The following is a 26,127-nucleotide window of genomic DNA, read 5'->3' as shown; positions in this document are numbered from 1 at the left end:
AGCACCTCAGAACGATACCTTCTGTCTGTTTCGTTGTGTTCTCCTCCGGAGAGAATAAAAACCTTGTTTCCTGCCTTCCAGTCTCCAGCGCCTGCCTCTTCAATAGTTTAACTTCTTTATGGGTTCAAGAGGCGACACCGCCGGGCAATACTTAAGGATCTTATATTCTGGTTGGTAGTGTCACCCTTATTTCAACAATGGTTATAATTAAAAACATTTCTAGGCTGTGCAGATTTATGCAAATAGTGATGGCCAAAGTGATTGTAGCAATACATTTCTTCATAATTTGATGAACACTGTAAATAATCATGTTCTGTAAATTTTGCTGACATTACTAAATCTGACATCATATTATTAATATTTTCAAAGTCCCAATCATCAGAAAAAGTACTTGGTTTTACAAAGTCACTTAATGAAACCTTGAACTGATGTGGATATTTCAAGAGCTCAATCGGGCCAAAAATGTCAAATTCAGTTCTGTCCCATGCTACCCCACAGGGTATTTGATTGGCTGTGACGTTCACTGATGATAGTTCTCTTTTCTCGATGTGAGATGACTTGTGAGGCTTTAGGACCAAGTTGAGGTTCTGACTTGCTGTGTCCGTTGTACTGTATTTTCCTTCAATTAATTTTCCCAAACAAAGAACCATGATGAGCCAAAGTAGGAGGAAAAGTACACCTAACACAATCCAAAATTCAATCCATGGAGAAATCAGATAGGTTTCTTTGAGTTGATGAAAGAGTTCTGTTACTTTTTCTTTGAAAGTTTTTGTGGCTGGCGTTTCTTCAGGCTCGCTTGGATCTTCAGAAAAGTCATTGAAATTGATGAAGTAGCCAGAAGCAGTTCTGTCAATTGTTGGAATTGCTTCCGAATTTTCATTTGCTTTTGGATTTTTCTTAGTTTCACTAGCATAGTCTGAGGCTACATCGTTGTAGACTGGTGTTTCTTGACGAACTGTTGCAATTTGGGTTTTAAGAGGCATAAGTTCCATGGCTTTGTTGCACAGTCTTTTTTTATTCACTGCAGGTTTATCGAATGTGATTAGTCTCTCAGTTTGAACCTCTTGTATTGTAGCAAATTTTGGTACTCTGCTATTTCTTGGGAGTCCACTGGGCCTACTACTTATTATTGGCCACATGATTGTGGTTTTACCAGGTCGATGGATACAACTCGGTTCTCCTTTTTACCAGCAAGGGGCGGTAGTACAACTGATCTTGTTCCGCTGACAGCTAAGACAGGTACTGCTTTTCTGTAAGAAGGCCCAAATTCCTTCTTTACCGCGATCTTCTCTCTGACCAGATCCCCAATCTTTGGAATCCAGACTGGTCTTGCTGGGACAGGTGGTTTTTCTTCAGTGGCTGTTGGCTGTTGCTTTAACTTTATGTCGCACAGGTTTCGTCTTGTTTCATTTAAGTCCTGTAAAACAGCCAAACGGTCTTTGATATCAAAGCATTTTTCTTCTACCACTGAAGTGTGACTATCAAGGTCCTGAATACACATTCTAGTACCGAACAATAGTTCGTACGGACTGAGACCTTTTAGAGAATTTCTTGGCAGATTATTAAGACTACGTTGGACACTTGTTAAATGTTGGACCCACCCATCCCCCGAACCTAATACCCTCGCCGTTATAGATTGCTTTATGTCCCGATTTTTTCTTTCCACTACCGCATTTCCCTCAGGATGGAAGGGACAAGAGTACCGCAATGCAATGCCCATGCTGGCCATGGCCTCCTTGTAAGCCCTAGAGCTAAACGCAGGATCCTGGTCAGAATGTAGCATGCCAATTGCGTATGTGCCGATAAAGACTCGCAAATCTTTTATAACAGTTCTGGCATCAGCCGAGCCCTGGGGTCTACATTTTAAGTGAATCTAGTCTTAAACATTAATGGGACGCATTCCTCCTGCTGGATTTTTGCGTATAGATAGCCTTATGCTTTCTAATAGAAGGGTCCTGGCAATACTCCGGTCCGTTCACGACTGCGATCTCTGTTGCAGTTTGGACAGCCCATTGCAAATTTGTAATGTTGCAGGCTCATCCCCGGCCACCAGTATTCTGATTGTAATTCTTTCTGAGATTCCTTGATCTCTCGGTGCCATAGACCCAATCCCATGTGTGCGTCTGCTATTAAAAAGACTCTCCTGTTCGTGTTTGGAATTACTCTATCCCCCACTCCAGGGATTTGAGCAAAAGGAACGGAGTTTGCATCAATTATGTATGTATTACTGAGTGGATAGTTCAGAGGTAATGCTGCATAGTCGCCTTTTAAAGACGCTTTTACCGCCAGCATAGTTTCTCCTTCTATGTATTTTTCTGAACGCTTTTTTGTGGCTACGGAAGCCGGTTGAGCTGCTTCCGCTGTGGCTCTGTGAGCCAATGAATTCCCTGCAACGTGAACGCCATCACGTTGATGACTCAGAGTATGGATCACGTGAGTCTTTTGTAGTTCTTTCTGCAAAAGAACTACCTGTTCCCAAAGCTTCTTATGCTTTATTGTGGCACCTGTGTCATCTTTGTAATCGTTTTGAACCCAGTTCTGCAAGTCGTTGTTGTAAGATTTGACGCAGTAATGCGAATCGCACACTATTAGTGTGGGGAATTCGCGATCGGCATTTTCAAGCGCCATCTTTAAAGATCTTATTTCAGCTCGCTGAGTTGAACAGTTTTTGAGCGATTCAGTTTTGGTGACTATTGGTCTGAATTTACCAAAGCGCCAGCGACCTTTAACAATCGCGCACGCTGCGTTGTAGGATTTCTTCTTTACATCGTAGTGTTGTGCAAATCTATCCATGTAGATTACACATGTGTACTGTTCGAGAGGCAGAATTTCGATTGGCAGAGGATATTCTTCTTCATATTCTAGATTTTCTAGTTTTTTCATTTTCGGGTCAAAATAGTATTTCACGTCTTCTGCAGCAAGAGAATTTTCCCATTGTATCCATTTTGGATCTAATGCCACAGCAGTCAAATTGTGTGGGCTTGCTAATGCCTCAAGGGCTGATTCTGCTGTTAAAACAGTTATCTTCATGCCTTGGGCTCTTTCTTTTGCTACAGCAGTTTGAACCGCTATTAGAACCTTTTCAGTAGAACTGAATTTCCTTTCAGCTTGTGTGTACAAGTGTGATTTGTACGCTATTGGTACCGTTTCTCCCTCAGAGGTTAGGTACGTGAATCCGCATCTTCCTGGGATGACTCGGATTACAAGGTTGCGTATGTTTTCGCGTGTTTGCAATTTTGTTTTAGCTAACATGTCTGTTTGCAATGATCTTAAATTTTTTGTGTGTTTCTGAGTCCAATTGATTGGTTTGAAATCAGGTTTTGGTATTAATTCATAGAGAGGTTTAACCCTCTCTGCATAATTTAGAATATATGTTCTTCCGAAATTCAGGAAACCTAGTATTGATTGTAAGTTCTTCAGCGTTTTAGGTGCTTGGAGTACAGCACACTTCTCTAAGAAGTTGTCTGCTAGGCTTTTGCCTTCACTTGATAATTCATATCCTAGAAATAGGACAGTTAGATGGGCAATTCTTGACTTTTTAAAGTTGAATTTGTAACCCTCAGCTACGAAACCAAGTATTATGGTGTTCACTCTTTTCAAGTGAGTATCCAGGTCATCATCTGTTAGATAGATGTCATCAACATAAGATAATGCTTCATCATCATATATTTGTAGTAACTCTGTTACTCTTGCTGAGAATAATCCTGGGCTATTCTTAAATCCCTGTGGGAGTCGACAGAAGTGTTTTTGCGACCCCGTTATTGAGAACGCGATCAAATACCTGCTCTCCGGTGTAATGTTTTGACAAAAGAATCCATTAGAAATATCTAAGTAGTTTTATATTTTTTGCGCACGATGTTATTCTTTAGTGCTGCACTGTGTGAGTTTTGTACTGCAAATGTTTTGCAACAGGAGTTTAAGGGTCTGTAGTCCAAAACTAGACAATATGAATCGTCTGGCTTGGAGACAGGAAACAAAGGATTGTTCATTTGTGAGGTGCATGTTTCAATCACCCCCTGATATTCAAGTTGATCTAAATCTCCCTGACTTGTTTTTTAGCTTCTTGCTTAACAGGGTACTGCCTTTGTGCAGTGGGTTGACATTTTAACTGGATTTTGTGAGGAGGAGAGTCCTCATCCCATCCTACATGATTTTTATATAATGCAGGAGCTTGGGCCACTGCCCATTTTCTTGCACGTGTATATTTTTTATGAATTGGAATATGATTTGAGAAGGCAGGCATAATCATTTCTTCAAGAGGTTAGGACTCGCACAGCTAATGTGTTGTCAATTTATGTTGATTAAACAGTTTGTTGCGTGCTACGTGGGTATCACTGTCTGTTCCATACAGCGTAAAGTATAAACATAAATGGATAGCCACCTCTGGGATAGAGGTAGCTGCCTACGTGCACAGCTAAGGGGAACCTCAATAGGTTTTTACAGTCTCAATAAAGTTTGTAAGAGTCAGTTCTCAAAACAGTTTCATATTTAATGTTGTTTATTCACAACAATTGTTCATTTTATCCTTATATCTTCAGTAGATTTGTTGTAATACATCTCCGTGGGTATTCATTTCCCAATGCATTTCGGGCTATACTGTTGCCCTTCGTCAGGGGATTCCACTCTAAACAATAAAGAAAGTACTTAATATGTGTGTTGCTATCTGTAAGGATAACTCACATAAAATATTTCATGCGGTGTCATGCCATGCCTAGTTGTAAATGGTGATGAAATAGTACTAAAGTTTTCTGTGCTCGTGGTTTAAATCTCAAGACTAGTACTTCTCTCTGGTGATGGCCAGTGTGCGCGGGTGTTTCGAAGGTGCTCTGTGAACGGTGGCTCTTAATTTGAGAACGTACACCGGTATAGATCTGTGTGATTAGTTTTAACGGTGCTTAAAGAGGCTGCTAGGCTCGCCTAGATGTGTCGTGTTCAAAGATAAAATAAAAAAGTGCTGATGAATACTAAGTAGCAAGCAAGTTAAAAATACGTGAACCCGTGATGGACACAGTGCAACCCCGTGTCTATTCATATGGCGGTATAAGGCGGTGATCACTTACAGGGCGGTGTGCAAATACGTACTCCGCCTGCAAAAGTAAATGTGAAACTTCGTTGTAAATTAACCATATGCATATAAAGCATTATGCGCGATAAGGAGGTCCGATGCGGTACTTACTGGAGAAATTGAAGTTAAGGTGTTTGTTGATCAAGTAGCGTGGTCGAAAATGTGTGTAGCTGCGCCGAGACTAGGACTGTGTTAAATAGCGAAGAAGGACTAAAAGGATACCAGGAAGTGTGGGGGCCATCTTGGAGTGGTCAGAGTGTGCTCATTAAGCATGCATACAGTGTATATGCGTAGCGTTAAACAAATGGAAGGTTCTAAACAAAGCAAGTTAAGCTGTGAACAATGTAAGATGTACAGCTGTGAAAAAGTGTAAACAGTATCAAGTCATGTAAAAATCAACATAAATATAAATATGTACGAGACAGGTTACACCAGAAGTACAATAACATTGCACAGTTCATAAATAGCACATAAATTCCATCCTGTTATTAAGCCCGTGTGGCTGCATCGTGGCCAGGTATCGGATCCAAAAAATTTCTCTTCTCAATAGTGTATTCTTGTTATTGGGTGTTAACTTAATCACTTCCAATATTAAGAATTTTAGTTGAGCTACTGAATGTCTGTTATTCATGAAGTGAACTGCCACATTAGACTTCACATTTTTTGTTCGTATGTTGCTCTTATGTTCCAAGATTCTCGTACGAATTTTCCTCTCTGTATGTCCCACGTAGCATAAGCCGCATGGGCATTTCAACATGTAAATCACGTTTGCTGTATTGCAAGTGGCATTAACCTTAAGTTTGATTTTCGTGCCCTTCATGGGATGTTGGGTACAATTTCCTGGGATAATGTTATTGCAATTGCTGCATTTGTAGCATGGTTTCAAGCCTTGGTATTTGATGGGGGTGCCCGTTTCTGTGGGGTTAGTCAATATTTCTTTGAGGTTTCTTCCTCTTGTGTAAGCAAATGTCGGTTGTTGATCAAAGATTCCTTGAAAATCTGTTTCCCCACTGAGTAGTGGCCAATGCTTAAGAATGATCTTGCGGTATTTGTGACTGGCTGTAGAGTATTTGGATACAACTACTAGTCTGTTGTCTTTGGACTTATCTTTTACTTTCAATAACTCAGATCTGTTGATCGTTTTGCATCGTTCTCGAGATGATTCTACTATCTCTTGGGGATATCCTCTAGTTGTGAATCTGTCAATCATGTTATTCATTTCTTGTTCACATTCATCAGAGTTAGAAACAATTCTTTTGACCCGCAATAATTGTGAAAAGGGAAGGTTCTTTTTTAGACCAGGTCTGTGAAAACTGTTGTAATGCAACAAAGAGTTGCGGTCGGTGGGCTTACGGAACACTGTCGTAGATAATTTGCCTTCTCGTATTCGGATTTGTACGTCCAAAAAGTGAATGAGATGAGGACTGATGTCCCAGGTAAATTGTATTCGATCATCTTTTTGATTCCATGTTGAAAGAAAGGTCTTTAATGTCTCTTCAGTGCCTGACCATAGCAGGAAAATGTCATCAATAAATCTCAGGTAGAGCTTGCCATGTGTAAACCAATTGGGATCTGTCAATATGTGTGTCTCCTCAAATGTCTTCATGAAAAGATTGGCATAGGCCGGGGCTGCACAATTGCCCATGGATGTACCACAGTGTTGTTGGAACCACTTGTCATTGATCTTGAAGTAACTGTTGTACAGTGTAAAAACCAATAACTCCATTAGGAATGTCTGTAAATCTCCGTCTAGATTCGAATTCACCAATGCTTGTTCGGTGGCCTCAATCCCCAAGTCATGATTGAGGCCACCGAACAAGCATTGGTGAATTCGAATCCATTTATAATCATTTCTTCGCCATGAGGGCACTCCCTGACAAACTCTGGTGGCCAGTCTTTCTCAGCTAAAAGGATGTCATAGCCTTTCGAAAGGTTATCCCAAAAGAGACCCCTTACTTTCCTGGTCTTATCCCTCTCTATACGCAGTGGTATTTCGTATATTTTATGAGGTTTGCTAACTCTGGTATCTGCAGTTTCCACCTGAATGTATTCATTCGTGTCCACTGTCTCCAGAAGATTCATCAGGATCTTGCGAGCTATGGTCACTTCTGCTGCGCTGTCTAGCATTGTCTGGGCCCACTCTCCGTTTTTCAGTTGTGTCCTCCGTATCCTCGGCATGTTTAATTATTTTAATACTGGCTACCTTCTTTTTTTGGAAATTGTAATTTTTTACTTTGATGAGCAGGTTCTTTGTCCTTGGACTTGACGTGCTCCTCCTTGTGTTCTGACCGTCCTCTTCTTTCCGATTTCTGTGAGGAAGTCTGAAAAGATCGAGAGGGACGTGTATCAATATCTTGATATCTGTCTGGTTTTTACAATGTATCCCTATCTCTAAGGTTGTATCTTTTCTCAGAGGGCTCCCTCTGGGGAGACTTGTCTCCTTGGTCTGGAGATCTTTCTCTCAGTTGAGGAGACCTTCCTCTGGACTGGAATCGTTTTTCTTTGGGAGTGGATTGTTTATTACTATCCCAACTCTTTTTTGGAGTGTTTAGATTATTTTTAATAAAAGTTTTTTCAGGATTTTCAGTTAGTTGGGGTTTTACTGGTTTCCCACCCAAACTATCTCTACCTAGTTCTTCATAGGATTTTTCTATGATTCTGGCAAGTTCAAAAGGTTGTTATGCTATATCTGTTTCTTTCAATTTCTGGCGGATCGCCACAGATGCTGCTTCTCCTTTTATGTTGGCTAATAATATAGCCGAGACCTGCTTGAAGTCTTTCAGTAATTTCATACCCAGAGTTAAAGCAGGTTCTGGACCGTATTCATTTTGAATTTGTCTTCGCACATCTGGTATAACCGCCATGGAAGGAACACCATGTGTTTTTGTGTAGATGAAAGCAAAGACTGTGCCTCAAGTGTCACAGTCCTCCACATGCGGTGCGATCCCCATTGGAAGACAGATAGTCAGAATTCTGTGTTTCTCAGGTGTAGTATCAGGAAATACTGCCTCTATTTGAGTGATTTTTTGTGCTAACCAGAATGGAATTTGTTCCCGTTTTGCAGGTGTTTTACCAAGACATGATTGTATGTTCTGTGGTGTAATTTTGTTTGTGTTCCCCTGATGAGGGGTCAGCTGTGGAATGTTAATTGCTGGTTGGACTGTTGAAGTCCGCATTACATATTGGACCAATTGCCTATGTATTTTAATTAGCAGTTTTAGCTGAGCTAAAAGTTCCGGTACTGACATTTTGTCAATGTCTGGATGTGGTGTGTAGCTGGCTAGAACCGGCCGCGTTGCTCCTGGTCTACCTAGTGGACCGAGCCTGGTGATGTGATTTTTGTGTTTTAGGGCGCCTTTAAACCAGAGCAGGTGCTCTTGATTTCAACCTTCTCGAAAGGAGTGTATTCATCCGGAGGTTCCTCTATTTTGTAATAGTGGAATTCTTTTGTTACAGCGTTTGCTGCTGGAAAGTGTATCCATGAATAGAATACCTCTGTCTGCCGATATTCATGGGCCTCTACCACGAATATGACTGTACCACCTCGTGATGACAGTCCATTTTCTAGAAGTTTAATAGTTATAGTTCTTCTTATATTTGCCGGAATGTAAATAGCATTCGGGTCATTCTGTTGGATATTCGTGTCATCCAACAACCGTTGAGACGCTGTAGCATCTCTTTCTTTGTCTCCGTCAGGCATTTTACTGACAACGTTTTTTGTTGCAGATCAAGTTTCAAGGGAAACAAAGATTAGGTGCACAATATTTTGGAACACTGTATCCTTCAACGTTGACTAAACCAAAAACTATACATAGGAATCTCTTCCTACTAAGTTCCGGCGGATTGTAACCTTTTACCCACTCCAGACGTCTTTTGGAGTATTTACAGGAAAAAGGATTCTGTGTGAAAAAGCACGACTGAGTTACTCTAGTGTCTTGCGTTAAATTATCGCCTTACCAAACGTTGGGCGCCATGTAGTGTAGTTCCTATATTCCCAATAGGCGCTGCGCATTGGAATAATATAAACAGCAGTGTAGACGTAGGACTGAGGTCGACTAGGTCTCTACTGACTATATTAGACTTAATTAGTTATGCCAGCTAGCTCAGAGGTCACTAGAAACTTTCTCGAGTAAACAAGGTGGAGTTTAACTTCCCTGGATAGACAAGAAGGGATTAGCTTCTGACCACCATAAAACATGACAACTTTGCTCCCTCAGAATAAGAGTGTATCTCTAGAGTCGTGTGAAAACAATAGACAGCTATTTTACTCCGTCAATCGTGCATACTTAGTTTCACCAGAGTGCAGAGAATAGAGAGACGGGCGTTATCAATAAAAGGTGTTATTTATTGAGCAGTCTTCTTTCTCATGCAAGAGAAATGAATTGCCACAATTGCAATACTTATAGTAAAGTAAAGTGCGTACAGTAAAAGGAGTATAATGAAATAATACTGTAAAAGCATTGATACGGTTTCTTAGCCATATGATACTTTAAAATGGATAAAATATATACATACATAAATACATTGACTAACGTACTCAACTGGTGCTTCTAAATACGCCTACCCCGGTGTACCTGACCTAAGCCTAATACGTGGGAAGGAGTAAGTAAGTAGCAGTTTAAGTTAAGTTGGTTTTTGCCAAGAATCTGAATCAAGAATTCTCTTAGGGTTTAGTCCGCTCCGTACCTGGGTAATATAAAGCAGGAGGTCTGGTATCTCTCTCTCAGGACTCGATATCCCAGCAACCCGCAAGGGCGGCTAAAAACACCGGAGCTGGATTTTCTCGGCTGGAGAAAAAGACAGCGTCTTTCTCAGTGTGTCAAAAGGGAGGGGCGTCGTCCGTGGGCTCTCGGGCAGGTAGATAGCCGCTCTGCTCCAAACCACCGTGTGTTTGCTTAAGGCAACGTTGGTATATTTATACCTGAAAGGTGCCGGGTTTGACGTAAGGTTGGACATAAGACGTCAATAAAGATGTCACTAAGAACTGGCCGTTCTTTCAGTGTTCGCAGGAGTTCTAGGACAAATCATAACAGAAGCATGGGGAGTTCCCAGGTTGCTGGAGGTTTGTTTTGTTTAAAGAACTCGTTGTACTCTCTAGGAGTCTGGGGAAGTAGCCTTGCTTAATTTGGACTGCATTGGCTACGACTAAATATGGATATGATTCTTATGCCTTTATTAGGATATTATTTATTATAACCACATAAGGGCATAAATCAGGAATATCGAATTAGGGTCCTAGATAGAAATACAATACCACCTCTAATGTGGGCTACCTGATGTGGATACGGAATTGAAAAGTCTGCCATCATGGTGATAGCAGAATTTGGAACTCTGGGACAGGGTTATGCCCACTTCCCACAGGAAGTGGTCCAATAGAGGTCGTAGGGTCCCCGGGGTTAAGTAGCCCATTGTCTACTACCCTACACCCCACCAGCACCCTAAAATCTAATTTCATGGTGTCAGGGGGCTCGGTTAAATAATAGATTCCTGCTGACCTAAGAAGAAAGACACCCAAGAGCCGCGAGAAGGAAGGACTGTGGAGAAGCAACTTACTTGGCACCAACCTTGTCGGCCTGTTTGCTGGGCCTAAGAAATTGCGCTAAAGTCTTCATGTCCTGAAGCTGCTGTGCCTCCAATAGCCTGGGAGGACTGACTGCCTTCAACAAGACCCAGGAAGTCCTGTGGAGTAACTTAGCTTGTTCCCTGCATTGTGCAGGCACTCCAAAAGAGCTGGGACGACTCCGGACTGCAGCAGTCCCAACACCGGAAAGCACCACTGCACCTGTGTCCCCTATCCTGAGTTGAAGTGGGCCAGTGGTGCCAGCGTGGTCCCATGACCCTCCAGAGTCCAAGCCTACCTTGGGTTTACCCACAGTGGACTCAGCAAAGCCATCTGCAGCCTCTTTGTGCTGGCCCCCTCTAACGCAAGTGTCTCCGGTGCCTCAAGACGTCTCTGCAACCTGGCCTTTTGGCCCGAGGAGAATAGGACCAGAGTCCGAATGTCCACGAGCAATGTGCGTGCTGAGACCCTTTTTTGGTTCAGCCGGACTGGACTCCCAGTCCCAGCTTACAGGCTCTTTTTGACCAGACCGATCCCCATTGGCTTCAACGGGGCATCCAATGCTAAATTGCACTTCTGAACCTTGCTGCCACTGTGCTGCCCGAGGTGACCTCTTGGTGCTGCCTTGTACCCTGCCAAATACTTACCTTGAGTCCAGAAGATTGGTCCTGTAAGTCGCTGTAAAATATCTGTATGCCGTTTATGCCTTTCCTCCATAGGATAACAATACCACTTCAGAAATCGCACTGTTGATTCTTCATAACTCTATACATACTTACCTGATTATGATGATCTTGGTGCTTAAAGTGTTATAAAGATACATGTTAATTTTATAAACTGATGTGGATCGATTTATTGAGTTGTGTGTGTGTATAATTTATTGACTGTGTATGCAACAAATGTCTAACACTCCTTTCTGATAAGCATAAGGCTGCTCAACCACATACCCGAAAGAGAGCACCTCGGGATTGCTAGAGCAAGACCCTGTCCGCTAGTAAGAGAAACATGGACTCTTTGCACAGTATAGCTTTTTTTTAGTATACCATATATATATCTTTTTATTTTACATTAAGCATATGCTTCAGACAGAAAACAATACAGTGTAAATGCTGGATGCCTTGACATATATATTTATACAGTAAATTCCACATTTTAGAACTCCCTGTAGCCTGCATTTACAGCCAACACTGTCTGGGGTACAGTTCTCTTATGCAGTCCCCTTATTACCGTTGTGCCATCTCTCGTGATACTGCCCATTAACTCTTATATTTTGATCAAGTTCCCCCATATCTTTTCCCATTTGCGTGGGCAGCCTCTTAGTATGCTATATAAAGAGTCAGTCAGCTTGCTACAACTTTAACTTTTAGGGTTTCTTGTATACATTTAGTGTTTATTCTGCATTCAGACATGTTCGAAACCTATTAATATAACCTCGCTTAAAAAAATCAGATTTAGCGACCATAGTGGGTTCAAAATAGAGTTTTTGTTCACTGCCTGAAGCGTATTATTTCCCCATATGGGATGCTCTCCATAACAGACATAGGTTCAGCACTTGATGCACGTAGAATGCTATTGCATGCTGTGAATGTTCTGAATTTCCTACTTTTTGATCATTGTGTACATAGAATTCTAGAGCTAAATAATTTCTCCCTAGTGCTAGTCCACTGGTCAATGATGTAATTGACATACTTCCCCCAGAACAACACATGTTCTGTCCTGCTGGATGAAACTCTACCCCAGGTATGCTGCTTCTCATACCATCCCATAAATAAGTTGGCATAGGAGGTGGGCAAACGTGGAGCCCGTTGCTGAACCTTTGCAGCTGTTGGTACCACTAGTTGCCTTGCTGGAAACATTTTTGAGAGAATGAGGTTAACCATTTCCATTTTCATACAGTTACGTTCATAAAGGTTGGCCTTCCAGGTTAACCAAAAGAATTCTAAAGCTATTAAGCCAAATACATTTTTTATGCCAGTGTATATAGGCTAGTCGCATCAAAAGTCGCGAACTTGGTGTTATTCTCCCCCTGGATTACAATTTCAAATTTATTAAAGATGCCCTTACTGTCCCTAATGGAAGAGGGAAGGTTAGGCACACAGATTTGTAATTTGTTCATCCACATAATTCAGTAGTAATTCCGTTGGACAGTTTAATGCCTGATATAATTGGTTTACCCAGTGGGAACAGTGCTTCTTTTGGCACTTTGGAGAGAACATAGATACATGGAATCCTTCATTGTGTTTCAGTAAATCTTTATACTCCTTCTCTGAAAAGACATTTCTATTTCCAATCCAGAGGCATAAGGAGTTTTTCTTTCATTGCATCAGACATGTCTTTAGCGTAGCGTGTTATAGCCGGGAGTTGTCTTATCAATTTGGGCTAAATATTCTACATTACCTCCTTTGTCAGCCTCTATAATAATAATAATGAATATTTTATCCTGTTCAGATTTTTTTTTGAGAGACATTCTTTCCATTGGATTTAAGTTACCGATCTTGTGTGAATTCCTGATGTCCCTATCCTCAAGGTTGTGTAAATTGCTGATCAACGTTTTGGAAAAACACACTTATGATGTTTTACTGAGTGTTTGAAGGTATACATTTGTAGAGTAATTTTTGCTTTATATCATAACCTACATCGTCTATAATAGCTAGAATGTTAAACAGTATCTCTTTGCTTATGACTTTATCATTCTTCAATGACAATAATAGTTATAAGTCATATATTTCAGAGATGGTTTGTGTACGAGGCAGGTTTTTTTTAACATTACCATCAGGCTTCTTAGTTGACTGAATTCTTTAAATTTCAATGATCATGTAAATGTATACAAGTCAACATGTATATATGTAAGGCCACCAAATAGAGAGGGGCAAAATCCCTAATCTTGTACTTGGTCCATTTGGAATTCGTGCAATTATACAAAAATGTAAACATAGTTTTGCAGTTCAACCATACATTAAACCGCACATGCAAAAGCCAAAAAGTAAATAGTGCTCTGTGTTGATGATAAATTGTTTTCTTCTTCTTGTAGGCTCCACCAAAGCCAGTTCCTAAGACTATTGAAAACCAAAGAGTTTATGACGAGACAACAGTTGACCCAGCAGATGAAGAGGTATTGGATGAGTGATTCAGGCTTTTCAGTTGTCAAATTCTCCACAGCTTGCAATAAGCATCATATATTATTTGCACAATGTTTGCATTTTGATGTGTCCTTTAACTAGAATAATTGTCTGTCTCATTCAAACTCAAGTCTGTGGCAGGAACACAATGAAATACAACTCCTTGCGAATCATATGCCTTATTCTTATGGTGTAGATTTTATTTATACTATAGGTTATGTAGTGGATGAGCTGTTGTCATATAGTAACCTTGTTCCAGACTTAAGGTGTATTCCTTAAGTTATGTTCCTCACGTGAAGGACCGTACTGAATTGATCAATGTGATTTTCTATGCATTTGGGATTCGGTCTATCTTGGGTTACCACCGTTACACTTTTGCTTAAACAATTGTACAACAATCTAGCTATTTCTATGTGCAACCCTTGTCACTTAAGCCATTGATAAAAATGCTTAATAAGCTGCAAACAGTATGCCTCACACAAAGCTTTTTTCTGTGACTTAATGTATGTTTTTCCTACAAATTTAGGTTTAAGTCATACAAGTTTAGGAGTGTACCACGTCTATTAACAAACAGTTTTGTCTGTCGTGCCCAGTTTGTGTGGTGATATGTTTCTGACAGTTCTCATTTCTGTTAATACTTCTATATAATCTCTTTCCATTAAAGTGGATGTTTTGTCTTTTGTCATTTGTTTGATATTCAAAACATCAATTTACTGATTAGCTTAACTTACTAAAACAAAAAAGTCATGCTAGCCTTTTTTTTCCCAACAGTTTCTTTTTTAGGTTCGTCTTGACCTGTTCTTACTATTTATTTCAAATAGACTTAGAGTGGGCTTTGTTTCCACCCAGAGAAGTATTTCACACACACCTTGTGCTACTGGCTGATTGTTGAATAATTTGGCCAGTTCTAGGAAGTCTTACCATTGGAATACATGAGAGACTGTTAGTACTTTCAAAAAGTACATTCAATCATCACACTGTTTATCACATACTTTAACCTGTGTATGCTTTTTCTTTATAAAGCAATTTTTGCTGCTTTCTTTCCCATAATTTGGAAAACCAACACAGCTTGCTTTAATGTGACAAACCGCATTTGTGCATGCATTGCTTGTAAACAGCATTAACGGCCGTCTCATATTTACCTTGATTGGCATTGCTTGTTCCTTCTGCGACTTTCCCAAATAGTTAAATGAGAACTTCTCTAGCCTTTTATTCTTATTTTCTATTGGTTTCTTTTCGGTTTACTTTTTTCCTTATCAAATGTGCTGCAAATAATTGGAGATAGCTTTTTATAAAGATGTTTTGTAAAATTGAATGTTAGTTTAAAGCATCCCTCGAAAATCATAAAACCTTTTAATAGCCCCATAGGTCTGGTAACTTTAATAATCTAACTGTAATGTACTTAACCCAAAAACTGGTCTATTTTATGTCATCCTAGAGAAATATGTTATTTTGCAGAGGCACCTTTTTCTTCATTATCACATATGAGAGCACCTTCCAATATGAGATTTCAGCATTCCTGCTGTGCAAAAAAACATATTTGGTTTGAGTTTATAGACTAAACTTTTCCTCCATACATATTAAGAATCTAGCCCACATACAGGGTACACATGACCCCGGACTTGCCGCTTACTTCAATAATAGCATTGCCACGAGGGCAGAAATGTTTCTCCGTTAATCTTTAAAAACTAATTTTTAATAAATATGTAACTAAAGCATGAGGTGGTAGTGCACTGTCATTTACAGACAGCAGCACGCTTTCCATTGAAATGCCCAAAAACGTTCCCACTAACATACAGTTTAACTTAGTGTATAAACAATCAGTGGAAATCATGTTTCACCAAGTAAAGTGTTTCATCCTATTTAATTTTGTTTTCATCACACAGGATTACAAAAAAAGGGCTTTCATAACTACTGACATTTATTTTGAAATGCTTGTACAGATCACATTTTAGCTATTTAAATGTGAGTTGAATAAAACATGACATCCTACAGCCTTTCATTTCACACTTTTTGTACATCAGGTTTGTCAGACAATTCACTTTACAAAATTCTCGAACAGTCTGTGAAAGAAAAGTAATTGTAGATGTAAACTGACTTTTGACTTCTGTCTCTGAACATAGAATACATGTGACACGATAAAAACAAGATTTAAAGGCATATTTAATGCTCCTTCACTTTGTAAGTGAGCTGAACACCTGTTTGTCAGTTCACCAGAAGGGGCAAGTAGGCCCTAAATATAGCTTTGCCCTGATAAAATCTGACTGGACTTAGCAAGTAGGCAAGTACATTTGTCAAGGCCTGTAAAGAAACATGAAATTGGTTTATTATTACTCCAGGGAATGCCATGACATTTGGTTGATAGCAGTTGAAGTTTAACATAGTACTTATTTGTTCTAAAAGTATTTATTTGTTCTAAAAGGGCGGTATGTTTTTAAGAACCCTTCTCGTACTTTTGGATATGCAGTATTAATTCTCTGGTATGTGCCTTTGTCCGAGACTATCGTCTTATAGAATGCAATCCTGGTGCTTTGGTAGGTAAATGCCATTTTAAATTACACACAAAGTATATATATATCATTACACCAGTCTCGTTTTTTGGCTCCAGAAGGTTTAGTTTTCCCATTCGATTTCTGCATCCACTTTTGGCTCAGCATTTTGTTGTAGCTGACCGGCCTGTCATAGGCCGAAGTGCCTGCACATCTCTAGCTAGCAAGTAGTACTAGATTGAAATACATATTCTGAGTTCATTTTCATACATTCCCTACAGTACACAGTTACAGGTATGCATCCACTGGAATACACATTCATATCTTGGGCAAATATATAGTTTTTACTTTAATAAATCTGTCTTCTTGCAGTGCTTTCCATTTTTAGTATGAACATGAACATGCTGGTAAAGGTAAAGCATTTTCTTATAGCATTGTCCTTCATGATTTCTTTTTTTTCTATCATTCATACAAATATTTCATGGTCTAAAAATATTTTGCCAGCAACCAATTTATTTTGTAATTTTTTATTTTTTTGTAAACTTGGTGAATTTTCTGGCATTATTTACTTGGAACCGTAGAACAAAAAGTAGAAGTTCTCTATGCTTTAATCAATGTGTTCAGGGAGGTAAGGAGACACGGTCTTTAAGTCAAACTAGAGGGAGGTGTTGAATAGGTCTGAACACTTGTTTAGTACAAGAATAATGTAATTGTAGTTGATGTTGAGATAGTGTGGCTTTGGGAGGATAGAGAACGGTGGGGACCAATGTTTAAATATGTATGATGGCTGAAGTGGCCATTGGTGATACCTTGATGGGAGTAGTCTCTTAGACATCTTTTCAGACTTCTGTTTGACATTCATTCGGGAGGTAGCTCAGCCTTTATCATTATTTCTCTGTGGCTCTCACTTATGTATATGTATATTTCTACCATACACCTACTAATTGGAATGCCTTTGTGTTACTTCCAGGTCATTTTTGATGAATCTACAGACGAATTTGCCTCTTACTTCAACAGGCAGTCTGTCCCCAAGATTCTCATCACAACTTCAGACCGGCCTCGGGGGGTAAGTAGATTTTTTTATTTTCATGTGCTTTTCTTTTTATGCCCATTTATGCAACGGAATATGCCAGTGCACGTTCAACATTTTATTCATTTACTTGAAAGCACAAAAAGTGTGATGGGTAAAGACTATAGAGTCAAATATTTATACTTGCCAAAATAATTTGAGTTTGCTCTAGTTGTGTGGCACAGCTCTCTGGTCAAGTATGCAATAGACATAACATCATAGTACTTCAATTGCATTATTGGAATCAATGAATACATCATAATTGGAATTAATGTCTTGCTCTCCCTGAAACAATGTTTATGCTAATCGAAAAAATCCACTGAACCCTGTACATTATCATCATTGGTAAAGAAAATGCAGATCTTGTGGAGATGTGCAGTCAATATTTCTTTGGAATTGGAGTACCTCTTCACCTCCTGACATGGTAGGATAGAGTATACATCAGAATTCCTTACCCTATGGCTAGGCATGTAAATGCATGGATTTTGAGAAATGTAAATGTCTCTGGAAACTTGAAAAAGGAACATGCTTTCCTGACTGCTTATCATTTTTAAGAGTGTGATTTGATTGTACTCCAGCCCTCGTTGATCGCTGAAGATTGTTAGTGATTTGCTTTCTATTTCACATGGAGAGCTGACTCTCTATTTTAACTACATAAGAAATTCAGGCAACATTTCTAAGTCAATGGGTTCTTTAAATAAGACTTATTTCATAAAAAGCTTTATTTTTCTAGGCCTGTAGGTGTGCTAGAGGTCTTGCGTGACATTTTTAATTAACTGGTTTTCCTCGTAGCCACTTGGATAGCAACGTGTGTGCTGGTCATTGTCTTCAAAATTTTCTTCATAGAGACCGATGACTCTTTTTGCCCAGTTATTGTGAAACCTCCTGGTAGTTTATTTTTTTTGTCTGCATTTTGCAGGATTTTCTGTTAGAGATCTCATTCCCAGGCCTACTATGCATGTCCGCTTCAAAATGTATATTCTAACCCCATTTACTTTCTTTCAGAGAAGTGTGAAGTTCACAGAACAGTTATCCAGCATTATTCCCAACTCCCATGTTTATTACAGAAGAGGTCTGCCGCTAAAAAAAATAATACCACAATGCATTGCAAGAGATTTCACTGACCTTCTAATTATTAATGAAGACAGAAAAGTACCAAGTATCCTTGCTCTTGTGAACCTATAACTTTTGTAACCTTTTGTTGTTAGAACATTTTAATAATATGTAATTGGATTTACAGTAAAATTGGAAAGCAAAATATATCAATAGTATAAAAATAAGTTTCAGTCCTTTGGTTTTAAATTAAACCAGGAATTGTGTATAAACCTTTTTTATTTTTGCCTGGATATAATCTTTTCTTAACTTGAATCCAAGATGGGCTCGTGCTGACTCATTTACCAGATGGCCCAACAGCACATTTTAAAATGAGCAGTGTTCGTCTGCGCAAGGAGATTAAGGTGAGTTTGTAGCATATTTTGATGTGGCATTCTTTTTTCAGTATACCTATGGAACACACAAGCCAGATTGTTTTTCGAGTTCATTGCACCGAAAACACTTTAACCTTTTACCACAATTTTAACGTTGCTTTTTCATTCAGCTACCACATCATCTTTACCACCACCCTGCTATGGACATTACTATGGCAATGTAGGCAGAGTGCACATTTTTAATACTGGGCAAACTGTTATGTTGACCCCACATGTTTCTCCAAGTGGATTTTGCCTTTACAGAGTCCAGTGAATTTTAGAATCCACAAAATACTCCACCACACTGCAGATTACTATTTTCATTCACTTTTGGGAACACATTTTAATGGCAAGACTTGAGTCCGTTGAGTTTATTCCTAAAACACATATAGGCTTGGTGTATATCCCAAATGACCTAATGTTGCTTGCAGAGCCAGCCATCCAATCTGATTATGTTGGAAGTATTTGCATTGTTTATGTACGTTGACCGTGGTACCAACTTCATATCTATGTTCATGAAGGCCATGTGGAAGCAGTGTGGGATAACCTACAAGTTCCCAACTCCTTACCATCCTAAAACCAGTGGGCTTGTTGAGAGGTTCAATATAAAACAAAAAAAAAAAAAATCAAAACACTGCAAACCAGAATGTTTTGGCCCAAAAGAAAGCATTTTTTTTTTAATCGCCCGTAGTCCCGCTCGCTGTTACCTCCAGTAAGCCCCACACAGTGGGATTGCTGAGAGGTGGACACAGGCCACACCCCCTTTGTCCACTACTCTGCAAATGCACCTCCTGGCACGTTCTGAATTGGGGGATTAACTCCCCTTCAATCCTAAGGGTCCTTGGGGGCCTTCTAGACCACCAAGTACCTCCAGTAATCCCCACACAGCGGGACTGCTAAGAGGTGGTCTGAGGCCATGCCCCTTTTTTACACCACTCTGCAAACGCGCCTCTTGGCGCACTGCTGGTGGGGTGATGAAGTCCTCTTGTGTCCGGAGGACCTCTGGACTAAAGTGGACCTAAGCAGCAGTGCGCCAGGAGCCGTGTTTGCAGAGTGGTGTAAAAGGGGGTGTGAACTCAGACCACTCTGCAATCAGGCTGTGTGGGGCTTACTGGTGGTAACAGGAGGACTAGTTAGCCCCCAGGGACCCTCAGGAGGTAAGGTGACTTTCTTCCCCAACCAAGAGCGTGCCAGGAGGCGCATTTGCAGATTGGTGGACAAAGGGGGCATGGCCTGTGTCCACCTCTCAGCAATCCCACTGTTTGGGGCTTACTAAAGTTAACTGGTAAGCTTGTTGGCCCCTACCTACCCCCAGCAGCGAAGGTGACTTCAATCCCCATCCAGGAGCACACAGGGGAGCGTGTTTGCAGAATGGTGGGCAAAGGGGGCGTGGCTTGCAATGAGAATTTAGCAATCCTGCTGTGTGAGACTTACTGGAGGTAATAGGAGGGGTATTTGGCCCCCAAGGATGTACTTGGGGGCCAACTACCCCTCTTGTTACCTCCAGTAAGTCCCTCAAAGTGAGATTTTTAAGACTTCTGAGGCCACAACCCTTTCTTCACCACTCTGCAAACGCGCCTCCTGGCAGACTGCGGGATGGGGAATGAAGTCCATTTTACTCCTGAGGGACTTTGGGGGCTAAGCTGCCCTTCTGGTACCTCCTGTAAGTCCTACGCAGCGGAATTGCTGAACGCTGGTCAGAGGCCCAGCACCCTTTCTCCACCATTTTGCAGACTTGACTACTAGTTTAAGAAGCATTTGCAATGTATTAGGTTTTGCATTTGCGAGAGTTAGAGCTGTTGACGTTGTAAATGTAAAAGTGTTTTAATAATGTTTCTTGGAGTGAAGTGGATGTAGGTTATGTGTAGTGGAATTATGTGGTCTGCTGTGCAGGGAAATCATGTGGATAGAAAGTATGTGGTATTTAGTGTGTAGGAATTATGTAGAGTGGGATTATATGCTATGGAGAGTAATTAATTGTGTGGTATGATAGTCTGTGTTGTGGGGTTGTAACCTCAGGTTTAGTCTTCCTCGTTTCCCTAGAAGCTAAATTATGAACTCAATGAGACAAAAAAAAGAAGGAACCACTGAGGAGCACTTCTGGACCTAGTCAGAGGTATGAGCAGGGGCTCTGGAATAATGTGACTGGCTTCACCGACTTTTGCACAATTATACATTTTCCACACTTGCCACATAATCCATCATCTGCTGCATAATCTGCAGATTTGAACAAAAAAATGTTGTTTCTAGCTCAAACGGCTCAAACGTTACTAAAAATGCAGCGACAAGTGTTACAGCGTAGTGGAAGGCTCTATGCGAGCCTAGAATGGTCACCTGTTACTTATTGCTAAATGTGGGTATTAAATTGGTACTAATGGTGTGTAAACCACTCTTGCTTCTTTTTGCGCCTCTCTTGCCTCTTTCTACATTTCTGTTGCTTCTTTCTGCAACACTTATGCCTCTTTCACACCCCTCTTCCCTAGTTCTGCACCCCTTCCCTCTTTCTGCACCTCTCTTGTTTCTTTCTGTATCCCTCTTGCCTCCTTTTGATTGATTGATTTTAGCTTTTATATAGCGCATACTGTCACCCTACGGGCATCCTGGCGCTTAAAAACAGAGAGCAAGCCGTAACCAGAGTGGAGCAGGTCGCACAGAGTGGAGGAACACAAACTAGATCGTGGGATAGAGCCAGGTCTTCAGATTCCTGCGGAATTCAAGCAGAGAGCTTGCTAATCTGAGGTTCTGAGGGAGCTCGTTCCAAAGACGCGCGCCAACCCTGCTGAAAGCCCTACCTCCAAGCCTAGCCCTCTTAAACCAAGGAATTGCCAGCAGGCCCGTGCTAGAAGAACGAAGCTGCCTTGTTGGACGATATCATTCAAACCTTTCCTGCAGGGGAACCGGGCCAAATTCGTGCACCGCGCGGAAGACCAAACACAGGGCTTTGAAGTGTACCCTTTCCCTGACAGGCAGACAGTGGAGCTCCCGCAACGCCGCGGTAGAAGAGGAACCCCGTGGCCTACCAAGAGCCAATTTAGCAGCTGCAGACTGTATTCTTTGCAAGCCTTGAAAGATGTAACCAGGGGCTCCTAAATAGAGGGCATTGCAATAGTCCATTTTGGTGCAGAAGGATTCCCGGCCAAAGACGTTCACGAGAGCTCCGCCATACTTTATGAAAAATATCCTTGAGGCGCAACTCCTGTCTCCACCTGGCCTGGCCCAGTGTGTGTAATTTTTATCGGTCTGTCTCTCTCGTCCATATTCACCTGAAAACTTGGAGTATTCCCACTAATGTACGTGTCTACAACTTGCGCGTATCGGGACTTTTGCACCTCTGCCTTCCCGTTGAATAACTGCTATTGTGAAAATATAGTCCCCAGAGGCCGTTCATCAATCGCCCTCTTCCATGTCAGCGGCCAATTTCTGAGTGATCTGCCGTTTCCAGTCTATAAGGCTAGATGCTGCTCTCTCCTCTGATACGCTGCGATATGCTGTTGTCTGCCCAGAAACTCTGGAATTGAGCTAAAATTTCATCCCCTTGACAAATTGGAGGATCGTGATGGCCACATACAAATGAATTACTTGCGCCCTGATGAAGGAATCTTCTATGGTGGCACTTGTTCCGAAACGCGCGTCGGCGCTTTTTTCTGTCGGTTGGTTGAAAATGTGGTTGTAGTTTACAGTATCTTGATTTATGTGGTGACTTTTGGATGTGTGTATGCTTGAGGGTATGAGTGACTATTGTATATAAAATGTTTTTATTGTTTTCTGTTGTTCTGGGCTGACGCTACATGAATTATATATGTCAATAGAATCTCTGAAATAATGAAGTCTCTTTTATAAATATATATGTATATGAGAATAAAATGATTTGATATCAGCAGCTTTTCTGTGGGCAATTGTTTATATCGGAACTTATTGGTCCTTTAGAGTAATGGGAACTTCCCGTTCATGTTGTTATTATTATTGACTTCCCTGGTGGGTTGTCCCCCTGTATCCTTTTATTAGGTTCAGGGTTCCCTTTGTGTTCTACATACATTGCAATAGTCCAGCCTACTGCCCACAATGCTGCTCACCACCAAGGTGCGCTTCTCAGAAGGTATTAAAGGGAGTAATTTACGCAGCATGCGGGTCAGGGTAAAGCAAACACTCGCAGTTTTATTAGCCTGTGATTCCATCTGGAGATCAGCATCGAACAGTACCCCCAGGTTGAGGACTTTCCTAACCAGGATGAGCAAATCGTCCTCTGGTCGGAGCCTGAAATCACCCGGCAATGATCTAGATATCCTGCCTGCAGAGCAGAACATCACCTCCGTCTTTCCACTATTAAATTGTAGGGAATTCCTTCGAAGCCAGTCCGAAGTCTGCCGCATACATTGCTGGAATACCTCCATCGATATTGCATGGTCCCCTTCCAAGGAAAAGGCCAGCTGTGTATCGTCAGCGTAATTGACTAAGCTGACTCAGAAGGATTTTATGATAGAAAACAGGGGCTGCAAATAAACATTAAAAAGAATAGGGCTTATTGCAGAGCCCTGCGGCCCCCCATGTGCCACGGCGGATTTAGCAGAGGAGAAACTTGCAAGGGTTACGACCTGCTGGCGACCCTCCAAATAGGACTGAAGCCAAAGCAGTGCTCGGCCTCTCACTCCCAACCTCCTCAGCCTCTCTGTCAATACAAGATGGTTTACCATGTCGAAAGCGGCCGACATGTCAAGAAGTACTAGAATAGTAACATTCCCGCTGTCGGCCTGCATGCGTAGGGTATCCATCATTCTAGTCAGGGCGGACTCAGTCCCATGCCCCGGGCGGAAGCCAAATTGATCTTTATCCAGTAGAAGATTCTCTTCCAGAAAGCAAGATAGAGTCCTGCTGACTGCTTTCTCCAGAATCTTCACCGGATCTTTTCCACCCCTCCTCCCCCTTACTACATCTCTGTTGCTTCTTTATGCACTTCTCTTGTTTCTGCACCTTTCTTGCGTCTTTCTGCACCTCTGTTGCGTCTTTCTGTACCTCTGTTGGTTCTTTCTGCACTTCTCTTGCTCTTTCTACACCCCTTTTTCAGCTCCTCTGTTGCTTCTTTCTGTACTTCTCTTCCTCCTTTCTGCACCCCTCCTGCCTCTTTCTCAACCTCTTTCCTCTTTGTGCACCTCTTCTACCTTTTTCTGTACCACTCTTGCTTCTTTTTGCACCTCGCTTGCCTCTTCCTGCACTTCTCTTGCCTCTTTATGCACTTCTCTAGATTCTTTCTGCACCGCTCTAGCTTCTTTCTACACCTCTCTTACCTCTTTCTGGTCCTCTCTTGCCTCTTTGTGGTCCTCTCTTGCCTCTTTGTGCATTTCTCTTGCCTGTTTCTGTACTTCCCTTGCTTCTTTCTTTACCTCTCTTGCCTCTTTCAGCCCTTCTCTTGCTTCTCTCTGAACCTCTCTTGCTTCTTGCTGTACCCTTCTTCCCATTTTTGCATCCCTGTTGCCTCTTTCTGCTGTTCTCTTGCCATTTTCTGTACCTTTCTTGCCTCTTTCTGCAGCTCACTTGCCTCTTTCGGCTCTTCTCTTGCTTCTTTCCACAACGCTGTTGCTTCTTTCAGTAATTCTCCTGTCTCTTTCTACACTTCATTTGCTTGTTTCTGCACCTCTCTTGCCTCTTTATGTAAATCTGTTGCCTCTAGCTACACCTCACTTGCTTATTTCTGTACCCCTCTTGCCTCTTTCTGCCCCTTTCCTGCATGTGTATGCTCCTCTCTTTACTCTTTCTATACCCCTGTTGGTTCTTTCTGCACTTCTCTTGCTCTTTCTGCACCCTTTGCGCCTCTTTCAGCACCTCTGTTGCTTCTTTCTGCACTTCTCTTCCTGCTTTTTGCACTCCTCCTGCCTCTTTCTGTACCTCTCTTGCCTCTTTGTGCACCTCTCCTATCTTTTTCTGCACCCCTCTTGCCTCTTTTTGCACCTCTTTTGGTTCTTTCTGCCCTGCTCTTCTTTCTGCACCTCACTTGCCTCTTTCTGCACTCCTCCTGCTTCTTTCTACGTCTGTTGCTTCTTTCAGCAATTCTTGTGCCTCTTTCTACACCCCTACTGCCTCTTTCTGAACCTCTCTTGCCTTTGTGCACCTCTCCTACCTCTTTCTGCTCTCCTCTTGCCTCTTTTTGCACCTCTGTTGGTTCATTCTGCACTGCTCTTGCCTCTTTCTGCACCCCTACTGCCTCTTTCTGCACCCCTCTTTTCTCTTTCTGCAACTCTCTTGCCTCTTTCTGCACCCCCGTTCTCGCTTTCTGCACCTTTCCTGCCTGTTTGTGTACCTCACTTGCTTCTTTCTGTACTTCTCTTGCTCTTTCTGCACTCTTTCAGCACTTCTCTTGCTTCTTTCCACACCTCTGCTGCTTCTTTCTGTATTTCTCTTCCTTCTTTCTGTATCCCTCCTGCCTCTTTCTGCACCTCGGTTACCTCTTTGTGTACCTCTCTTGCTGCACTTCACTTGCTTTTTTCTGCACCTCTTGCCTCTTTCTGCACCTCTGACTTAGAGGTAGTTTTAATCCCCCTGCCATATATGTACTAGGGCTTTACAGGGGCGGTCATGCCAATCACAGGGGTACCCCAACGCATAGTGTACCCTAGTGTATGTAGGTATTTTCACTGTATTCTAAGTGTCTTTAAGCATCGCACTGGCTCCGGGCCTGGTTAGGTAGTTACCACCAGTACCAGTCAGTAAAAGGTTGGGGGCACAGGATGAATTTGCAACAAGGCCTCTTTCTGCACCTCTGTTGGTTTTTTCTGCATAGCTCTTGCTTTATTCTGCACCTTTCTTCGTCTTTCTGGACTTCTGTTGCCTCTTTCTGCATTTCCCTTGCTTCTTTCTACGTGTTTCTTCCTCTTTCCGCACATGTCCTATCTCTGTCGTCATAGTTAGAAATTAGCAATTTGAAAATCACTGAAAATACCTAGGTTTCAGGGGTGTTATAGGTAGGAATTAGAATTTAAAAAACCTTAGCAATTCAGTGAAAAAACTATAGGTTTGAGGGACGTTATAGTTAGAAATTAATATTTTAAAAACCTTAGAAATTTACTGAAAAAAAACATAGGTTTCAGGGGACGTTATAGTTAGAAATTAGCATTTCAAAAACCTTTGAAATTCACTGAAAAAAACACCGGTTTCAGGGATGTTCTAGTTAGTTGGACATTTCACTGATACAGAACCAGAGAAATTTGCCTGTTAAGTTAGTTGAGCTAACTATAACTTGCGCCCCAGCAATGCACTGACATCACATATTACGTCATTCATGACATGGTCACTGACATCACTGATGACATCTCAAATGACCACTTATGACATCATCCACGTGATAATCTGATGCACCTGCTCATACCC

The 26,127-nt window shown here is 41.3% G+C and overlaps 1 protein-coding gene across 2 annotated transcripts in view; it reads left to right on the top strand.

The window, feature by feature from the left end:
• The window catches only part of RPF1 (ribosome production factor 1 homolog), a 155,512-nt gene that overhangs the window by 77,823 nt on the left and 51,562 nt on the right, over positions 1-26,127 (top strand). For both annotated transcript variants that reach the window (XM_078644716.1, XM_078644725.1), the window contains exons 3-6: positions 13,657-13,737; positions 17,204-17,299; positions 18,308-18,461; positions 18,677-18,759. In XM_078644716.1, the coding sequence (XP_078500842.1) occupies positions 13,657-13,737; positions 17,204-17,299; positions 18,308-18,461; positions 18,677-18,759 (414 nt within the window). The remainder of the gene's footprint in view (positions 1-13,656; positions 13,738-17,203; positions 17,300-18,307; positions 18,462-18,676; positions 18,760-26,127) is intronic.

This window comes from Lissotriton helveticus, chromosome 1_1, assembly GCF_964261635.1.
Source record: "Lissotriton helveticus chromosome 1_1, aLisHel1.1, whole genome shotgun sequence".
NCBI classification, from domain to species: domain Eukaryota; kingdom Metazoa; phylum Chordata; class Amphibia; order Caudata; family Salamandridae; genus Lissotriton; species Lissotriton helveticus.
Note: the sequence above shows the minus strand (reverse complement) of the source record. Positions and strands in the feature narration are given on the sequence as shown.